A 22,589-nucleotide genomic window follows, 5' to 3' on the forward strand; every position below is an offset into this window, starting at 1 on the left:
AACTAATTTATCCACTGGCTGGCCCCGTTCAGATGCCGTCGTGAGGTATGCGCTTGGCAATATTTTTAGAAATGTAATTTGAACGACGGCAGTGTGGGACCCGTAGGACAGAATGGGTAGTTCTCCAATTCAATTGAAATTTTCACTGAAAGGTTCATTCGATCGGTGATTGGAGTAGTTCGCCACCGCCTGACAGTTACAACTTGTGAGCTTATCAAGTAAGCCATAAACCACAACTAGGCGACCTTCCAATGAATTGCAGTGGCCAACATCAACAGTTGTGTATATTTGAATGGAGGTTTAACCAGACATCTCTTAGATTTTGTAACAGTCAACTTGATTATTCTGCCGTCTGTTTTCACTGTTGAGTTCCATTGAAACCAGAACACAATATCTGAATTCAATGAAACTGACATCGATTGGAGTCTTCGGCTAGTTCACCCGATTCGAACGTGAAATCTTAATGCGAACAAAACTTAGTATTAGGCAAGCATTACAATCTCATCTGATCGCAGTGATCATCTTTGCATGTTAAAAAGATATTATTCCTAATCCAAGAGCACATTGAAATGATTCAATCTTTTCATCTTGTGCATAAAATAATCATCTTGGCAGTTGATAAACGTACCGTTTTGATTCGAACTACCTGGACGCTTAGAATTTCTAACATCGGCATTTATTCATTTAAAACTTATTACTTCATCAACTTTTATGAATTCAGCATGTAGAAGACGTCATAGGTATTTAAAGATATCAAGTGAAAAAACATCCACAAATAGGAAAGGTTTACCGGTATTCGCCACCCCGGATTAAATACCGTTTCACGACATATATGGTTGCCAATTGTTAAGTGTTCGCTAAATTGCTTTTAGATGATGCGGAATTATTCTTGGATACCGCAAAATTTTCTCAGAAAATAATAGAAAACAATCATTTTCCTTCAAATTTTTGCTTCTTTGCACCTATTTTTCGCCATGGTGTTCCTGATTCGCCACCCTCCATAAGAAATCAACGTAGGTGGCGAATTCAGGAACCGAAATTGAAATTGTAGCAAATACTGGTGCAAGTGGTCCAGTTTCCTGTTGAGCATGGATTGAAAGCTTTTGTTTAATGTATTGACAGTAACCAAAGGTCTTTTGATTTATGTATAAACAATATTTTTCCTTGGGGTGGCCAAAACTGGTACACTTCCCCTACCGTTAAAAAGACGAGGGCCCGACTTTCGAAGCGTATAAAGAGCTTTTGGTTTATGTGGGAATATTATTAGTTGATTTTTGTTAGCATTAGGAGAAATCTCACATTTTTGCAAGTATGATGAAAAAAATCCAAACTTTTTTGCAATATAGGGGGATTAGGGGCATAATGAACATACGGGGCGAAATGGACACCCTCTCAATATCTGATAATACACATATTTCATCAAAAGTTCATTCACTGCATGAAATCTGTAATGCATTTGAAATTATTTTTTGCTTCAATTGTTCTTTAAAATTTGACCTAAAATTTTTCTCAGTTTCAAATTGGCATATAAGCAAGACCGTGGAAGAATCTAATTTTTGAGCAAAGTAACGAACCCAGAAAGGTTCTTTTTAGCTATTATGATTGAGGGAGAGTCCTTTTGCATATCGGAATGATTGACAGTCATTGAATATATTGGAATAACTAAATTTCATACAGGTGTTCATTTCGCCCCGATACCTTTTTACCAGCCTTGTTTTCGACCCAATTTTCTATCTCGCTTTTCTGACATATGATATGATTTTTATCACTATGAAGGAATGTGGCACGTCGTACTAACATTAAACTTGAAAACTAGCCGGGGGTAAATTAAAAACATTGCCATTTAAGGGTCTTAAAACGAACATTTGCTTAACGTGTCCATTATGCCCCTAGTTCCCCTACTACAGATGACACGCAGGTTTTGTCCTTTTGCGGAGAGGCCTGTGTCATCCGCAAACAAAGATTTTTGACATCCCTGAGCTAACTCAGGTAAATCAGATGAGAAAATATTGGTCCCAAAACGCAGCCTTGAGCAGGCATGGGAAACATTCATTCGAATATTGCATTTCTCTCGCTCACATCCACAAGCGGTCAAGAGCGAGATTTCCGTTTCTCCGATCAAGCTGAGTGTTTCAATTTCCAATGCGCTTTCTTCTTGTTCGCCGAGCGACTAGTTAGACAAAAACAGCAACAGAATGATTCACTACCGACTCCTTGTGCCGAAGGCATCTGATTGCTGTAGCGAATGATTCTTTACATTCCGATTCCGCACGAGTGGCATTCGTATTTGAGAGCTGAAGAGCGTTCACTGACTGGTAATACACAAGGCGAAATGTTTCAGTGAGCGCAAAATCTGTACATTTCGCAGGAAGCTTTCAGTGATCGAATGGCGAACGCGTTCTTTCGTGTCTCCAATTTAAGAGAGGATATGTGCTCTCTCTGCTCCGTATATCTTTTCATTTTCGGTTTATCTTAATCGTTCGCGATTCGTCGGTATTGCGCTCATCCTAGTAGCGTTCGGCAGTCATTGAACATTCGGTGGCAGCAGATACTTTGCAGATATTTTATCGGTAGCGTTCGGGTGAGTGAGTGAATTTTCCCATGCTTGGCCTTGAGGAACATCAGCTCTTACAGGAAGTCTTTAAAACTTGGGGTTCTGATAATCAACCTGAAGTGTACGATTTGACAAATTTGTATAGTGTGTAACGCTGGTTTACCCTAGAACGTTTCAAAGCAATAATGCAAAACTTTAACGAAAAATGATGTTTTTTTTTGCAACACAATGTCATTGGTTGAATCGCTAAACGTTTCTGTTTAATCTAGACCACCCCAGATTAGCAATTGCATTGAGTCAGCGTTCATTATGAACTATGCTTAGCAGTCGATTGTTTATTGAATACATTTTTGTTGAGCTGTGAGTTGTTTAAAACAACACATCAGTCGATTGACGGCTGATTTGTTGAAATTTAATGCTTCTGTGGATGCTTTCTTCGCATTTTGAACAATTTCAACACAGTTCAATGGGTTTTATTGTATCTGCATCAAATGCGAGCTAAGAAGCGTGGGTTGATACCAGATTTCTTTCTGTGATGTGATGACTACGCTTTTGTGTGTTATTGAACAGAGAAAAAAAAACTAGGGCATAATTAGGTTCATTGATTGGATATTTCCAGTAGTATATCTTTCCGCAATGATCACAAAGGCTTAGTCTGTTTGATGCAATATCAATGTTGCCTGATGTTACCCCGTAAGACGACAGTAAAAATCCTTTTTTTTTTGGTCGCCTTTTATTATAAACTATTGGTTCCGGCAAACTTTGTCTTGCCATCAAGTAAGTTGTTGAAAATCGCCATGAAACTTCCCATACAAAATGACAGTTCCGTTCATCCCAGTGTTCAATATCCTGTTTATTTTTATTTACACAAACACGTCGGAATACTTTAGGAACATAACTATGGAAGAAATTTCGATATCCGATAGCCCGTGCTTAAGCCATTTCGTGGCACACGAACACCATTCCAATTCTGTTTACGTAAAGATTCAAATTATTATCTTTCTGAGTCAATTCGCTTTAGCTGTATACAGTACTGGACAGAATAAAGTACGCATTGGCCGTTTTTCCATACAAAATGGTCAAGTTTGGAGGTCTCAATCTCGGCTTGTAGTGGTCCGATTGATCTAAAATTTTCACCACAGCTCAGATATAACATATATTTTACTCACCTGAAATATCACAGTATTTGAAACACAATCTTATGAATTTTTAAATATTTATCAATTTACGAAAAATGGCATAATTTTATTTTGGAAATATTTTGAACGCAATCAATTTTATCGAAAAATAATGTTTTGCAAAATTGTGTGCCTTATCAAATTGCATATTTTTGCAGAAGAGCATATTGTTCTAAAAATTTTCATTTAAATATTATTTGTATATCAAAATTTTTGTCATGTTTATCAAAATTTCAGATTTGCGATAACTTAAAAGTTTGTTAAAGGAAAACTATGAATTTATAGACTTGCAAATTTGAAGTTACTTTAAAGCTGCGGTGAAAATTTCAGGTCAATCGACTTCCAAACTTGACCATTTTGTATGAAAAAACGGCCAGTGCGTACTTTATTCTGTCCAGTACTGTATGTCTAGATTATAAGCCTGTTTATGAATTTGACAACTGATTCTTTTCTTTTTTCTATGTCGAAATTGTCACTTCTTCTTCTTCTTTCTGGCGTTACGTCCCAACTGGGACAAAGCCTGCTTCTCAGCTTAGTGTTCTTATGAGCACTTCCACAGTTATTAACTGAGAGCTTACTATGCCAATGACCATTTTTGCATGTGTATATCGTGTGGCAGGTACGAAGATACTCTATGCCCTGGGAATCGAGAAAATTTCCTTTACGAAAATATCCTCGACCAGCGGGATTCGAACCCACGACCCTCAGCATGGTCATGCTGAATAGCTGCGCGTTTACTGCTACGGCTATCTGGGTCACTAATGCATTTTAATATCATGTGGCAGGTACGAGGATAAGAAATGCTCAAGAAAGTCAAGTAAATTACCATTTGCTTTGTAGCCACGGATGTTTCCACTAAGCTAAGAAAGGCCCATGGTTGGCTAAAGTAAAACGTTTTCCGCAGATGTGGGAGCGGTTATTGAACATATTGATTCCGTTTGGTTATGTGTACCGAAAGCGGCATGTATGTATTTCTCGGTGGTCAAACAAACCCTGACAACTTGAAGCCAATAAGATAAGAACAAAAAAAAAAAAGAAGGGCGTCTGCTGCGAGATTCTTATGGCATCTGATAAGGAGCGAGTACATCAATGGGTGGCTGACCTCTGTTTGTTCTTCTTCTACATCTTTCTAGTATTACGTCCCTAATGAGACAGAGCATGCTTCCCAGCTTAGTGTTCTTATGACCACTTCCACAATTATTAAAGGAGAGTTTTCTTTACCAATTGATCATTTTTGCATGTGTCTATCATGTGGCAGATACGAAAAAACTATATGCCCTGGGAGGTCGGAAACATGTCCTTTATGAACAAATCATCAACCGATGGGATTCGAACCCACGACCCTCAGCATGGTCTTGCTTAATAGCTGAGCGTTTACCGCTATGGCTATGTGGGTCCCCTCTCGGTTCCTCTGCGCTGAATTTTTTTATTTGATTTGAAGCTTTATTGGAAAAAATGATATTACTTATCAAATGTTATATGGCTATATTGCCATTGATTATCAATCAAAATTGATGAATATTCTATTGAATTTCAGACTTTTATCAAGTTTTTCTTAGTCACAGATGGAGCTCGAGTAGAAAATTAAAACAAAAAAAACTGATTTTGCTATTGTGTTGATAGCAGTTGATGATATCTTCGATCGAGTTAACAACAATCAAAGCAGACTTTTTTTTTTGTTTGGTATTCAGTTGGAGCTGCCTGACAGCTTAACTTGTCAAGGCTGAACCCTCGGTCTGGCTTTTGCCAAGTTTCCCCTTTACCAGGACCAATACTCAGACGGACTATGGTGCCCACATGAACACTGTTTTTTTTATTAGTATTGTGACGTGATAGTTTTTGCAAAATACCCATATTCCCTTGCTTCTGAGAAAAGAAAGCATTGTGAAAATCAGCAGCTCCATCAGAATTTGTTTGAAATAGTAGTGTAGTAGTGTCGTTACTAATACTGTCTAGTCAAAATGGTTTTGAATAATTTGTCATTTAAAAAGCTTGACCGTATAATTTAATTTATTTCGTATTATTTTTACTACTTTATACAAAGTAGTTCAAACTAAAAATATGCCATGAATCTAGAGTTTGTTGAATTGTTTCATGTTTTTATACCAATGAACGGTAACACAATACAACCCATTCAATTGCTTTGTAATCTATATTGGGACAACGTTCTCCTATTTATAGATTTATTAGCATCGCTTTTTCCTCTCTAGTTAGTTTTACATTGTTTAACAAATTCTAAAATAGACTTATTTTCAGGATGCCTAATTTAGAAGGTAATTATAACTCAGTGTCTCAACTTTCTTCGGCGACAGCCATAAAAAAAACAACTTATCTCATTACCCTTCAAATACTAGTAAACGCCCCATCAAGAAGTTAAATAGTGACACATTTTCTAAATAACTACTGTTAACCACCCCTCAATTATTTCCGACGGGCAAACAGACAATCAGTAGACCAAACAAAGCTGAAGAACTGCCATCGACGATTAGTTCGTAAGCCAACATCGACGGCACGAATCGTTCACATTCTCAGCGTCGACTTCTTATTGGTGTCACACGCAAACACTTCAGATCGATCCCGTTCAGAGTAAATATTGACCTAACACCTCCTTCTTTCCTTCTTTTCTCTTTACATTCCAGGTGCTAGAGTTTCTCGGCCGGGGCACATTCGGACAGGTGGTAAAATGCTGGAAAAAGGGCACAAGCGACATCGTCGCCATCAAGATCCTCAAGAATCACCCGTCCTACGCGCGGCAAGGCCAAATCGAAGTGTCGATCCTGTCCCGACTGAGCCAGGAAAATGCCGACGAGTTCAACTTTGTCCGGGCGCTGGAGTGCTTCCAGCACAAGAACCACACCTGCCTGGTGTTCGAGATGTTGGAACAGAATCTGTACGACTTCCTGAAGCAGAACAAATTCTCGCCGCTGCCACTCAAGTACATTCGACCGATCCTACAGCAGGTAAGTGTCGTAATTGATCATTATACTGGACAAATTGGTTTCAAATTAAATATTAGAAACTGCTGGATTCATCTTCTTTCTTAGCAAAGTATCGAAAATAGTGAAATCGCCTGCAGCGAAGTTCGCTACCCATTGATCGCTACACTAGAACTTAATTGAAGCCTCCAAAAAATAGTTTCGGCATCATTTGAAGAAGAGCTCTGCATGGTTTAATTCACTCACATTTACATCAATTTGTGCGCGCGGGACGAGTTCGGCAGAAACACATTGCAATTTACGAAAGCATACAACAACACACACGCATAAGGGGAGGAATCAGGAACTTGAACAAATTAGTGGCAATTTGGCGAGATCTTGAGAGTTGGCGGCCTCGCCAGTGTCTGCGCCGAAATGAAGCTCAATTCTTCCTCGTTCGTTGTCGTTGTCACGTTCAGCCGCAGCATCCACCATCGCCGCACTGTGGGCCATAAATCAAAATTTCGAGGCGAAATTCCAACCGCTTGCATTATGAACAAAAATCAGCATCAGTATTACACAAATTCAAATATAGCATAGCATAGCATAGACTGACTGTACATGTCAATGGTTGCTACTCCGTGATTGATCGGAACTGGTGAGAATTACACTTCGATCCAAATGAATAGGGGATGGGACCGTTTATTCTCGAAATGCACATTTTAACAGTTTTCATATTGTCGATCAATCAATCTATTGATGGTAGATACCGGCAAATCCCTTACAGTCAGTTGGGATGGGGAAGTGTGTGATGGATGCTGCTACTAGAGACCGAGAACTCCTCTGCATCTCCACAAGTGGGCGAAGAAAGATCTGGAAGCCACCAGATTGGTGATGCGATCCATGGATAAAGAGGAAAAATACAACTCTTACTTAAAACTAGTTTTGCATTTTTGTCTCACGATGAAAAGATATTGGTAGAAAATGAAAAAAATATGTCAAAATTTAGAATATCGAAGTATTCAAATGTTATTTTAAGTAATTACGAAAAAAAAGGTGGTATAGAACAGGAATAAGGGTTTATCCACACACTCGACATGCTGAGTGCTATCAAGGTGAAAAATTCATTCTACTACTTAAAATCAAGATGGCGTCAAAATACAAGATGGCCACCAGATTTTATCATTCAAAATAAAACTCTTATTCTTCATTTGACTCGAATAAAACACCAACGATTGAAAATTTGTTTCTTTGTTGTACAAAAAATAATGTTTGCATTGATTGCACTCGCCATATTCGTCAAAATCGTAGAACATGATTTAGAAAATCGTTCATTTCATAAGGTAAGAACCATTGCTCACTTAGTTTCTGTAGCCTATATTTCCTCAGCTTTCTGATGGAGATCTCAGAATTCAAAACGAGCGGTGCGCTAATAGTGAAAAAACGATTTTTCTAACAAAATTTAAAATGGCGGCCAAATTCAAAATGGCTGCCAAATTTTTTTAACTTCAAATGAGAGCTATATTTTTTCTCTATACGATGCCATTAAGTTTGCTATGTCTTCCAAGGAAAATATGACACGTATCACGTGAAGAAATACCCAATATTTATCAAAAAATGGGCTTATTCGCGAACTGCTTAGTTAGCTGGCGTACGAGGAGTTCACCAATTTGAGAAAACCGGAAGGACCACCCTGAAGTTTTATCGAAAACTAGCAATCAGTGACATAAAATTGGAATTCTAACGATGGGTGCCGATGGCGGCCTGGTTTCAGCGAGAATTGCTCATAGGGTTATATTCAAAACTGAAAAGGCTTTTTCAGTGGTGGTAAAAACGAAATCTTGTAGCAAAGAAAGCACCGCGGAATACGAACTAAACACAAAAAGTTATGTATTCACATTAAGCTTGATTTGACTTTTTTTTTGATCCAGTTTCGTTATGCAAGTAATTTACGTTTTTTATTATTTTCCATACGTTTTGACAGTTCTCGACTACCATTCTTCCTTGCGCTTATGGACAAAACCGGTGCTTCTACTCTACGTCCAATGCGTCCAATTGGTTATGCGATGTTAAAAAATAAAGTACCATTTCGATTCATTACGGACACGGCCTCAGTGAAGTACCTATAACTTATCCTAAAGCATATGCAACAAGGTTAATGTGTTTATTCCTCAGACGATACCATCAGTGCACCAGATTCCGCTTATTTAAGGGAAGTTATGTGTCCAAATGTTTATTATTAAATAAATATTGTGTCGATCAAAACTATTTTCATGTCACAAAGCTTTCATAACAAAATATTTAATTGCATTTGTTTCTGCATCTAAGTGTTCCTATTTCCGCTCACGGTAAACAGATTTCGGGACGAACTTACTAAAAAATGCATTATTTCGAATTTCGTTATTTATCCTGATATTTTTTATGGTCAAATCATAGCTACTACTGCAATACAGAAGTATACTAAAATCAACATTTCTTTGAAATTTTGTTTAAGTTTTTGCATAAGCGGTTATTAGAACACACAAAAATATCTAGTTGTCTAATAATCGCTCACGAGGTCTTGTGCTTTCAATATAAGGAATTATATTATCAAATGAAAATAACGTCAGACGACTTCATTAAAAAGTTGTTAGTATTGCTAGAATATATCCATGCGAAAAATGTTGGTTTTTGACACGAAAAATCAATTTTTACACTAGTGAGCGGAAATAGGGGCATGAGCGGATACTGGTACACTGATGGTACCTCACTTTTGCTTTATTTTCCGAACACTTTGATTCGATTTCCCGACAGCTCATGAAAAGCATCACTATAAAATTTAAACCACTAATTAAGTTCATCAAGTCGTTAGAGAGGCGTCTCATTTTTTATGAATTTATATGCTTATCAAAACGCGCCTCCCGAGTTGGAACTTTAAAATGACAAATTTTCAAATATTTCAAGTGAAACATCCCTTATAAAATGTATGTCCGGGATATGAAGCTGTCCGGAATATTAATCAAAATGGTGGAAAAAATGCCTAAATTATCGCTTGTACTTGAACCGATCTATCTTGACCATCCTCAATTTATCTATCTGATTCTTTCAGAGTTAGGTTCTTGAAGTGTTTCGACGTAATTGTGCGTACACATAGTCGAAGAATTTCACGGCAAAATTAAGAAAAACAGGGATAGAAAACTGACTTTTTCATGTTATCGAATAGCCTACTGCGGAACAAAACAAGGTTTGTCGGCTCAACAAGTAAATACATAAAAAGCTTCCACCTAAAACTGGTTGTAAGTCAAATACGGCAGAATATTTTCACTAATAAGCCGAATAAAAAAAACAATAGGGGAAAGTAGGGCAGTTTGGCCACCTTAAGAAAAAGTCGATAAAAGTGCTGAAAATATAATGGAAACATTGGATTTTTGCGTGATTTCCAACAATTCTTAGATCAATACACTAGATCTGTGTGATTTCCGTTGTCTTATAAAGTTCCCGAATGAATGAGAGATTTTTCAAAATTTGTCATATTTTGAGTCGATTTTTTACCGATGGGGTGAAATGAGCACCCTATTTTTGTTCGTTAAATTATCTCATATAATCTAGGAATTCAATTATTTTTTTCACTACAATTGAAAGTTATTAGTATTTATAAACACTCAGTGCAAAAAGATTAAATTTAAAAAAAACATTCTAACAGTCAAATTGTATTATCCCAAAATGATGAAATTTGAAAGAGCCACTCGGGGCAATAGTTTCTTTCGAACTTCATTTATTTCTTTTTCTTTGAGTTTAGAACACTGAATTGTAGCGTGTCTATTGCTTCATTGCCTTGTCAGCTTTGGGGTTGCATGTTATTTCTGATGAAATTTCAAGAATTTATGCAGTTTTCAAGGGGTGCTCATTCCACCCCATTGGCCAAACCGCCCCGACTACCCCTATTGGAAACTATGGGTACATTTTACACCAGATGTGCAAAATATACCAACTTGTGCTAATGCTTTCCAAAAGTTTACATAATATAACACAGCGTAACAAAAATGACATTATTGCGTGTCTCAAAAATCAAATTATGTGTTCCTAGTAAATTTGTGGTTGTTGAATCTGCACGGGTAGAAATCAGAATCCAAAAACAAGATTATGACTCATGATATCATGATTCCAGCGTGTTTTCGTCTTATGAAAATACACCATGATTTGGACTCATGATATCATGAGTCGGATTGCCGTAACGCAACACACGCGTTAGGTTTTTGTAGCTGATTGCTCGGAATCATGATTCAAATTCCAAAAATGCTGAGTCGCGCATCCGTTTATGATCGAGAAAAATAAAAAAAAAGTTAAAAGTAGCATACTTTGAGATTCGATCCAAGAACCTTCCGATTGTGAGTCACGTACTCTACCACACAACCGCTTCGTCATCTTAAATTACGTTCGATCGATACGAATATGATGAATATGCCGCTTAGTGTTTTCACATTGGATGTTACGCTTATGAGGAATCATGATTATGACTCAAGGAACCATGATTTGTGATCCTGATATCATGACCTAACCAATTTATGAATTTCATGATTTGTAAATCATGGTGTGGGGATCAGATTTTTATCCGTGTGATGATATTTTCAGAAATGTTCTAGCACATCACAGTTTTGCGCTACAGGTCCTCAAAGTTGTATAAACAGTGGTTTTATTGATGTTAACATGGTACTTAAAGTATGATCTGGTCCATTAAGTGTGCAAAACAGGACTTCAACTTTCATTTACGATACCATTTGGTCGGTGTTTAGTCAGACTGAACCAATTGCTTTTTTATGATTTTAGTAATCGTACGTAGTGTTTGTAATAACAGATTTTTTGCATTATTCGCTGTTATACAGGAACTTATCTATTCGATCTGTATCAATTTTTTTTTTCAAAAAAATCAGAACAGTTTGAGTTCTGTTCAATCTGTACAATCGAATTTTTCAATATGCTTGCAGTTTCTATACAAAACTCTTCGTTTCTCATATACTTATCTATATTATCTAAAAACTAGTGGTCCCGGCAAACTTCGTCTTGCCATCAAGTAGGCTGTTTAAAAACGCTATGGATCTTCCCATATAAAATGACAGTTACGTTCACTCTCGTTTTTCCTCACTTTTTCGGTAAATATTCTGGGATTTTTATACATACTAACACGTCAGAACCCTTGAGGAACAAAACGTAGAAATTATCATTCAAATACGTTGACCCGTTCGTAAGCCATTTCGTCACATACAAACACCACTCCATTTTTATTTATATAGATACGTTTTGAGCATCGAAAATTTAATGAACTTAAGTATTGTTTAATAAGTAAAGTTTGAATTCTGTGAAAAATTAAGCAAATAAATCACCATACAAGCAAGTAAACTTGCATGCAAGTTGTCTGAAATCGTCAAATTATGTCAAATTAATGATTGTTGAATAACAGTCAATATCGCAAAAACTTGACGTGCTATGATAGTTCTAAAAACTGCAATGGATTCAGCAACCAAGCAAATTAAGTAAATATCGGTATTTTGGTGCTTGAGACAAAAAGTTGTTCTGCAGTGTAATTGAGGAGGTTAGAAGCAAATACCACCGTATTCGAGAAAGCGACTTTGAAGTTTTTCAGCAATTGTGCACACCGTACAAGTTACTTGAGGGCCTTCCTTAGCCGAGTAGTACGAGTCCGCGGCTACTAAGCAAAGCCATGCTGAAGGTGTCTGGGTTCGATTTCCGATCGATCCAGGATCTTTTAGAAATGGAAATTTCCATGACTTCCCTGGGCATAAATTATCATTGTACCTGCCACACGATATACGAATGCGTAAATGGCAACTTTGGCAATGAAAGCTCTCAGTTAATAACTGTGGAAGTGCTCATAAGAACACTAATCTGAGAAGCAGGCTCTGTCCCACGTTAATGCCAAGAAGAAGAAACAAGTTGTATGGGAACCAAAAAAACAAACTAATATTCTATAAATTGATATTTTTCCTTTTGAAAAATCTATACATGCATCGTTTACATAACGTGATATTACGTACTACACCTACTATGACGACCCAAGCCAAGAATTCGACTACCTCTGACATAAGAAGGCATTCTATAGGAAATTAAAGTAAATATCTAACATCGACATAATTTACGTTATCCCATTCGAGTAAACAAATAAAACGAACTATGTTGCAGGTTGCATTACTTATCGCGAATGAAAGGATTGCATAGATGACTGCGAAAGCATAAATTATGTAAAAATGCTATTATAAAGATTTACATAGTAGAACAGCTTTTTTCTCTTTATGTTCAGAGCTGTCTTTTCAGAAGTTAAGGATGATTTTTCCACCGTGTTCGTTATGATGGGTCAGCAGTGTTTGGTAGCCTAGCTGAAAAATAAAACATTTATTGGATATTAAGTACATGGTAATGTGATGATGGATCACTGCTACCAATTATTAACGAAATTATTTAGCTAAAAACATCCTCGCTACGATCCGCTATTGATCCGTCGTCCGTCCTTAAGGACGATCTAAGAAAAACTAGGGACGATGCGTCCTTATTTTTGAAATTACGGCCAATTAAAATCGATCCCATGAGGTAGCCCCATTGCTTGAACTTGGAAGTTTCACGATTTTGAGTCTTAGTCGGGGTAGCTTTTGATTTCTGTTCTGCACGGATAAAAATCTGATCCCCACACCATGATTTACAAATCATGAAATTCATAAATTGGTTAGGTCATGATATCAGGATCACAAATCATGGTTCCTGGAGTCATAATCATGATTCCTCATAAGCGTAACATCCAATGTGAAAACACTAAGCGGCGTACTTTGCTTCATCATATTCGTATCGATCGAACGTAATTTAAGATGACGAAGCGGTTGTGTGGTAGAGTACGTGACTCACAATCGGAAGGTTCTTGGATCGAATCTCAAAGTATGCTACTTTTAACTTTTTTTATTTTTCTCGATCATAAACGGATGCGCGACTCAGCATTTTTGGAATTTGAATCATGATTCCGAGCAATCAGCTATAAAAACCTAACGCGTGTGTTGCGTTACGGCAATCCGACTCATGATATCATGAGTCCAAATCATGGTGTATTTTCATAAGACGAAAACACGCTGGAATCATGATATCATGAGTCATAATCTTGTTTTTGGATTCTGATTTCTACCCGTGTGAGCTTGCCCCAGCTTCTTCTGGTGCAGATCTTTCTCGTTGCGTGCCTCGCGTTTTGACGTCAAAATGAGTTTGTAAAGTTCAGACTGAATCAGTTTGTCGTACTCGTCAATCGATGCAGCTTTTTGCAGGAAGGATGTAGCTCATGCGGTATCACCATCGAGAATTGTTTCCTCTCCTAAAAAAAGCCTTTGCATTGTTTGGCTGACACTGTAGAACGTGATCGACTGACTTTAGGCTGAATTATCTAGAACTGAGCTAAAGCTAAATAGTTGTAAACCTTCATGCAATCTTCCAACAGTTCTTGTAGTTCTACGTTCGTTGGCTCCATGTTTCCATTTTCCGTTGGATTCGTGATGCTGCCTTCGTCCAGATATTTTACCGCCCTTCGGTAGCTCTGAATTGCCAAATTGAACTCTTGCCGTTTCATCCAGAAGACGCCCCTCAATGCTTCCATCATTCAAACGTCCGGTGAAGTCAACAATGGCTATGTCTCTGGCCTTCTTTTAGTACCTTCTTCAGGAGTGTCCAATTCCCCAAGATGTCCATATACTCTTCCTTGTGGTACCTGCTTCCTGTTGTTGTTGCCCAGTGGAGGAATTCTTTTCGGCCGCTCTTGCTCATTGATATTGGAAAGATCTTCAAACGAGCTGCTACTCGATTTTCCCGCGTTCATTTTGATTGTTCGTCTGCTTCTCAAAATCAGCATCAGCATTTAAGATAGTTATGTTAAAAGGTTTGATTTAACTGCAAAACTATTCAAGCTTTCTAAAAGTACAAACAAATCAGCGTAAAAGTAATATTAAATATTCTTTTTCCTCTTCGGCAGGCAGCAGAGGAAAAAAATAATATATTGCATGGAATATTGCAGTACACGTAAATCAAAACTGATTAGAATATCACTTATTACCCTTTGGGCCCAAACGCAATTCAATAATTGTTGCAATTTACTACCAATAATCATATGTACATAAAAAATGCAGAAAAGAGGGCCCAGATAGCCGTAGCGGTAAACGCGCAAGCTGAGGGTCGTGGGTTCAAATCCCAACGGTGGAGGATTTTTTCGGGTTGGAAATTTTCGCGACTTTCCATCAGTATCTTCTTATCTGCCACGCGATATGCACATGCATAAATGGTCAATCAGCAAAGAAAGCTCTCAGTTAATAACTGTGGAAGTGCTCATAAGAACACTAAGCTGAGAAACATGCTCTGTCTCAGTAGAAACATAACGCCGACAAAAAGAAGAGGAAGATGCAATAAATGATTGTTTTTTGTTTAAACAAAGTTTAACTTTATACAATGATATGACATTCTGTAATAAATCGAATAAAAGCGTCGCTATAAATCACAAATGTTTTTAAAAATTAGTAATTCATTCAATTAAAAAATATACTGCAAAATTTTGGTTTCTGGGCCATAGTGCGCCGGTCGGCAGGCACACACATTTCGTATTCCGAATTGTGCGCTAAAAAACGGCAGACACGCAAATTCAGTGCGTACAGTGTGCGCTTCGCATCAGCAGATCATGGGCCCAGGCCGGTTACGTCGCATCGCGCTGCTGCTTATGACCCTTTCTCCACGACGTCTGAAGTGTCGGGATGAAGGCGGTGGCGCACTTTGGAGAGCCGATTGTAACGCTCCCACATAAATCGAGGTCACCAGACAACGAGAAAGTCGAGTCTGCTGAGAGGCTGCGAGGCTTTGTTATCAAGAGTTGATTTTTTTTTGCGCCGGTCGGTGCGGGGTGTACTTGTATGATGGCCTTAAGTATGTACCGGCCGACAATGAATCAACATTGTTATTGCCATACTGAAAGAAGAATGATCGCTGCATTAAATTCGGAAGCCTTAAATGGCAATGGCCTATTTCTGCATGTAAACCAGTTATCGTAGTGGAAGTCTTTAGCGAATCTTTTTCAATAACCTTTCACTGCCACTTCTTCAGGAAGCATTAAGGTCCGTAGGCGTTTCGCAGTGTGACTGCAGAAAATTGTTTTGTGATTATGGATTCTGGGAAGTCTGCGATGCGATACACGTCGGTAATTTAAAATACATCTAGTTTAGTGTTGGGAAGCTTGGGGGACTGTTGGGCGACATTTAGCCAAATGAAATGATCTGGGAAAAAAATAATTAGGGTAGGTGTACCAGTTATGGCCATAGTGGTTCCCTATTTCGCCATACGTGTTAACTTAAATTTCTTCACATTTAGAAAAGTTTTGTGTGTTTAAGCAGTAAGATAAAGGATGTATCTAGATGTTAAAACATGCAAAACTATAAACAATGTGAAAGTTATCGAAATTTCACATATGGCCAAATAGGGAACCACTATGGCCATAACTGGTACACTTTCCCTAGATATCAAAGTAACCAGATATAAATATACCGTTCAGCAAATAGAATAAACCATTAATGTACAATATTATTCTTGTTTGTAGATGCAATTCAAAAACAATTTAATATTTTGTAACAGAACAGTGAATTTTTTTAACGATGGCTCAGTCAGGTAAAAACAAGAAAAATCTTCCAAAGAAATCCCATAACAAAGTGAAACAATGAGAAGAATTCAATATGTTTCGTTACTCCTGCCCTACCTTAACGTACTTGGACATTAGCTTAGAGACTACAACGAACGAGCAGGCTGGATTATTTAGATCCACTCTTCTACAAGTAAGACGAACATAACAAAATACGAATGAAACCAAATCGTGACCAATAAGTTCCAATTTCTTCGATCGAGCCAAGGCACGGCTCGAGCAATACAGTTGGACAGCATTTAGAGGCAACATACCTACTTTTAGACAATTTGCAAATCTTTCAAATAGGTTGAATGAGGACCAGGGAAAACGATTGGGTCACGATCCTGATTTCGAAGTACTTTCTATTTTTCTCGAGAATAACACGGTTCGTGTAGAAGTATGGCGACATGGGGTCTCGTTGACTTCTGCTACCGTCCCGGTTTTAAATGCAAACCTACCAATGGAAAAGTGCAACGAACTTTATTTTTTGTTATTCCATGCAAGCGCTACGAACAATAAATGTTCCAGAGTGAAATGACATATTTTATTGCTTGTCATTCGAGTTCTTAACGTGCGATATACCGTGTTATGAAACCAAAACACGTCGCTCTCGTTGTGCTAGTTATGGTATTTCCCCAAAATTTTATTTAGTGGTGCGTTCGTTGAAGATTCTGAACCAAGAATAACCGGCAAGCGTGGCAGTATACCAGTTATGTCCTGGCCAGTGCAGTAATCATACAAATCCGAGAAGGACGACCAAACAACCGGGTAAATCCCTTCTGATGATGCTTGTCGCAGCCAGCAGTGATCTCCCTATTTGGCGGCGGACCAATTTTTAAATTAAGGTAATTGCTCACTGACAAACTCTGTGCTACTGCTCTGTTCTTCATTCAGTCGCATTTGATGGGAATGTTCTGTGCATCGGAATTAGCGCTGATGTGCATTTTTTTTATTCGTTTCACACAATGTACAGTGGAAGTCGAGGTGAACCGTACACTAGGCAATCGTTGTTTTCCGCTTCTTTGAATTATTACATTGTTTTGCATTGTCACTTTGGTGCAACTTAACGCCAACTGGGTTGGCAAAATGGAGCATAAAATTTTGCTCCGACGAACCGGAGAACCCGCCAAATTTCTGTAATAGCTTTTTCGCTATAGTTGGGACTTCATCAGGATTGGATCCTTAATTCAGAACAGTTCTAAATACTTTCTTTTCGTTTCCATTATCCTAGTGGTGAACTCCATGGTTTGAAAACAAAGCCATGCTAAAGGTATCTGGGCACGATTCCCGGTCGGTCCAGGAGCTTTTCATAATGGAAATTTGCTAGACTTTCCTTCGCATATCATGATGCGAATAGAGATAGATGACCACAACTTCAGTGTGTTCTAGAGACCTCGAGATTTTCAAAATTCATACATAGCAGTACACTTTTCACGTATATATAAGCTCTTATGCTGTCTATGTTCCTAAGGATGACGTAAGCGCCACTAAACGCGTTGAAACATTTGAGCGAAAACCTTCATCCTCCTTCTGTCGGGTGTGAGATCACTGCGTCCATTTTTTTTTAGAACTATTGTGATATACCCTTTTGCTTTTACAAAGACCCTCAGTGGCGGGAACGCCACCGGAATACTTTGCGCGGTGACTGAACTTTTGTCCATCTGCCATTGATGGGCAGAAGTCCTAAGTTGCAGCATTGTGAATCCCCCAATCTGGTACGATCAGCCTGATAAAGCCGACCACTTCCCTGGGAGATGCGTTCCAAATATCGGCCGGCTTCAAAAAGGACTTGCCAAATATTTTGGATCTTCGTTGTATATGTGCACTGCAGGAGCAGAGAAGGTGTTGTGAGGTTTCGCACGTTTCACTACAGAAACGGCAATTTGGGTTTTGGATGGCTCCGATCTTTTGTAAATGGTATCTGCTGGGGCAGTGTCCAGTTATAAGACCGGTGTAGGTGCTGAGGTCCCTTTTGTTGAGACCAATGAGTTTTTGTGTTTGTTTCGAATTAATTGTGACGAATCTTTTAGATTGATTCGCATTGGAAACTGTATTCCAATTGGATATAATTTGCCTGGACAACCAGCTGTTCAGTTCAATATTTAGTGAGCAGTTTGATATGCCAAAGAATGGCTCAGGACCAATGAATGTATTGGCCGATCCATTCCTGGCTAGCTCATCGGCAATTTCATTACCCTCTAGACCCGTATGCCCGGGGATCCAATATAGTTTAACTCGATTGCGGATGGCAAGGGTTTTTAGAGCAAGAGCACATTCCCACACTAATTTTGAGTTAAAAGTGTAAACTTTCAGAGCATGAAGAGCTGCTTGGCTGTCGGAGAAAATACAGATTGTGGCATTTCTGTAATTCCTCTTTATGCTGAGCTGCACACATTCAATGATAGCATACACTTCAGCCTGAAAAACTGTAGGCCACTGTCCGAGAGGGACAGAGATTTTGGTTCTTGGTCCGTGCACTCCAGATCCAGAACGATTGTTCATTCTCGATCCATCAGTGTAGAATTTGATTGAACCTGGAGGAATACTCGGTCCACCTTCTTGCCACTCTTGGCGAGAAGGAATGAACACCGTATATGATATGTCATAATTCACAACCATTTCCATCCAGTCACTGCATTTTTCTACAATTGGATTTATAGAAAATTCGTTTAGTATGCTTAGGTGACCGGTTAAATCACCTGGCAGAAGGTTTATTGATCGTTTTAGCCTCAGAGCGCTTTTCTCAGCAGCTTTATGAATTGATCTAGCCGGGGCAGATTAAGCAATGCATCTAGGGCGAATGAAGGGGTGCTGCGAACTGCACCAGTAATGGCGACGCACGCGGCGCGTTGGATTTTGTTCAGCTTGACTCTAGCCGTAACCTCGCTTGTTTTTGGCCACCAAACAAGGGAAGCGTAGGCTATTCTAGGCCGAACGATGGTTTTATATATCCACATGATCATATTAGGTTTTAGGCCCCACTTTTTTCCACAGGTCTTTGAGCAGACCCACAGAGAATTGAGACCTTTATTTACCATGTTTTGAAGATGTGTGTTCCAATTGAGTTTAGCATCAAGCGTAATGCCAAGGTATTTGACTTCATTTGAGTAAACCAATTGTGTTTGATTAAGGAAAAGAGGTTGCAGCTGTACCTTTCTGCGCTTTGTGAAAGGAACAATCGTAGTTTTTGAAGGATTTATCCCCAGTTTCTCTTTCAGACACCAGGAGAGCGTGTAATCGAGAGCTGATTGCATTCTTGCAAGGACAACGCTTTCAAATTTGCCGCGTACAATGATGACAACATCATCAGCGTAGCCAACAACCTCGAATCCTCTTTTTTCCAGGCTATTAAGTAGATCATCCACCACTAGAGACCATAGCAAAGGTGAAAGTACCCCTCCTTGAGGACACCCCTTTGTGGCCATGACAGTGGCGCACGATCCGCTCAACTCGGATGAGATTCGGCGATTTGCTAGCATAGCATGTACCCAGGTAGCAATGCATGGGTCAAATTTCCTCCTATGCATTGCTGACACTATAGACGAATAGGAAGCGTTATCGAATGCACCCTCAATGTCAAGAAATGCCACGATGGCGATTTCCTTTGCATGAAAAGTTTTCTCGATCTTGTTGACTAGCATGTGTAGTGCTGAGATCGTAGATTTTCCACTTTGGTAAGCGAATTGGTATTTGGAAAGAGGCATTGCTTCCATAAATTTTGAATTTATGAACTCTCCTAAGACCTTTTCCATTATTTTAAGCATCACTGACGACAGACTTATCGGTCTGTATGCTTTGGGATTGGTTTTGTCTTTTTTTTTCCCGGCTTCGGGATAAAGACAACTCGAACTTGACGCCAGTCATCTGGAATATGTCCTAAGACTAAACTGGCCTTAAAAATCTCTATCATGGGAGGAATAAGCGTTTGCTCCTCTTTCTGGATAAGCGCTGGGAAAATTCCATCCATGCCAGCAGATTTGAATGGCTCAAAGGATCTCACTGCCCTTTCCACCCTTGCTCGCGTAAAGGCTTCTTTGGCAACCTTCAATGCGTCTCTTTTGGTACTTGAGTCCCATGACAGGAGCTCTTGTTGACCAGAGACGCCATGTCTGTTGCCATTAGCGTTCACGATCGCGTCAGGGATTGAATCAGGGAAGTGAGTTCTCAGCATTTCACTCAGTGTTTCTGTGGGATCCACAGTGAGCGAACCGTCAGTCTTTCGGAGAGTTCCCAGACCATTGGAGTGGTCTTTCGATAGAGTTTTTTGAAGTCTGGCAGCTACTCAATGCTTTCACACATGAGGACCCATGATTTCCGCTTAGCTAGCCTTATTTCCTTGTTGTAGTCTGTCAGAGCCTTTCGGTATAGGCTCCAATCAGTAGAGCGTTTGGCACGGTTGAACTCCCTCCGTGCAGTTTTCCTAAGCTTTTCAAGATGGTTGTTCCACCAAGGAACATCTCTGCTCGACCTAACAGTTTTAGTCGGACAGCTTTCTTGATATGCATTAAGAATTTTGGTTTTTATAGCATAGCATAGCATAGCATAGACTGACTGTACATGTCAATGGTTGCTACTCCGTGATTGATCGAAACTGGTAAGAATTGCACTACGATCCAAATGAATAAGAGATGGGAGTTTCCGCTTACTCTCGAAGTGCAATTTTAGCAGATCTAATATTATTGATCAATAACGGCGCCGGCCAAGTCCTTACAGTCAGTTGGGATGGGGAAGGAATGTTAGGGTGTAATGATTGTTGCTTCTAGAGACCGAGAATACCTCTGCATCTCCACAATCACCACGGGAAGGGTGTTTATTAGTGAGGGAGGAAAAGATCTGGGAGTCACCTCTGGTCGGTGATGCGATCCATGGACAAGGGAGAAATATACGACTTATATTTAAAGCTAGTTTTGTATTTTTGTCTCGAGAAGTTTTTGGTAGAAGCTTTAAAAAATACGTCAACATCTATAATGTCGAACAATTCAAAAGACGTTTTTATTAATGACGAAAACTGAAAATTACATGTACATATTTTAAATTATATGAAACAGGAATAATGCCGACACTTGTAGTGACGAACCATACATAGTTTGTTTGAAAATGACATATGAGTATTACTGTGCATTTTGTCTCGATATGGTAGAAGTTTTAAAAAACACGTCAACATTCACAATGTCGAACAATTCAAAAGATAATTTTTAATGTCAAAAACAGAAAAATATATGTATATTGAAATTGTATAAGAAAATAGCATAATGCCGACACTTATAGTGACGAACCATACAAAGTTTGTTTTGATATTACATAAAAGTTACGCTTTCAAGAAAAAATGTGTTATCATAAGCATGAAACGAACTCACCAGTTGGTAATCCATTCTCGACTGAACACAAAACTGACACTGACAGCAAAACTTCTTGGCGTTCCGAAAACAAACCGTCTTGCTTGGGCCTTCCCAAATACCTACCCAGCAAGACGCTCCAAAACAGGGGAAAAAAAAAAAAAAATCTCCGGCGACGAAAACGCGCGAAATCGTGAGCAAAATCGATCGGGCGACGCAAAACCGAACTGTCCTGCTTGGACCTCACGAAGCACTACCCAGCAAGACGCTCCAAAACAGGGAAAAAATTCCTCCGGCGACGAAAACGCGCGAATTTCTGAGCAAAATCGATCGGGCGACGCAAAACCGAACTGTCTTGCTTGGGCCTCACGAAGCACTACCCAGCAAGACGCTCCAAAACAGGGACAAAATTCCTCCGGCGACGAAAACGCGCGAATTTCTGAGCAAAATCGATCGGGCGACGCAAAACCGAACTGTCCTGCTTGGGCCTCACGAAGCACTACCCAGCAAGACGCTCCAAAACAGGGAAAAAAAAAATCTCCGGCGACGAAAACGCGCGAAATCGTGAGCAAAATCGATCGGGCGACGCAAAACCGAACTGTTCTGCTTGGGCCTCACGAAGCACTACCCAGCAAGACGCTCCAAAACAGGGGAAAAATTCCTCCGGCGACGAAAACGCGCGAATTTCTGAGCAAAATCGATCGGGCGACCTGCATTAGGAATTTTGGTTTTTATAGAGTCAGAAGCCATTTCTAACTCTAGTACTGTTTTGATATTAGGATTTATGATGTAGTCTTCGGATCGGAGAGTGGCTGAATAGGTTTCCCAATCAGTCTTCTTAGGATCTTTAAACAATTTTGCAATAGTTAGACCCCCTTCCCATTCAAAGACTATGTGTTTGTGGTCTGACATAGATATTTCATC

At 39.1% G+C, this 22,589-nt stretch overlaps 1 protein-coding gene across 10 annotated transcripts in view; it reads left to right on the forward strand.

Annotated features, from left to right (window-relative positions):
- The window catches only part of LOC5578843 (homeodomain-interacting protein kinase 2), a 312,570-nt gene that overhangs the window by 252,835 nt on the left and 37,146 nt on the right, over nt 1–22,589 (forward strand). For all 10 annotated transcript variants that reach the window (XM_021843605.1, XM_021843610.1, XM_021843613.1 and 7 more), the window contains one exon: nt 6,372–6,692. In XM_021843605.1, coding sequence (XP_021699297.1) covers nt 6,372–6,692 — 321 coding nt within the window. The remainder of the gene's footprint in view (nt 1–6,371; nt 6,693–22,589) is intronic.

This window comes from Aedes aegypti, chromosome 2 (genome assembly GCF_002204515.2).
Source record: "Aedes aegypti strain LVP_AGWG chromosome 2, AaegL5.0 Primary Assembly, whole genome shotgun sequence".
Lineage (NCBI taxonomy): Eukaryota > Metazoa > Arthropoda > Insecta > Diptera > Culicidae > Aedes > Aedes aegypti.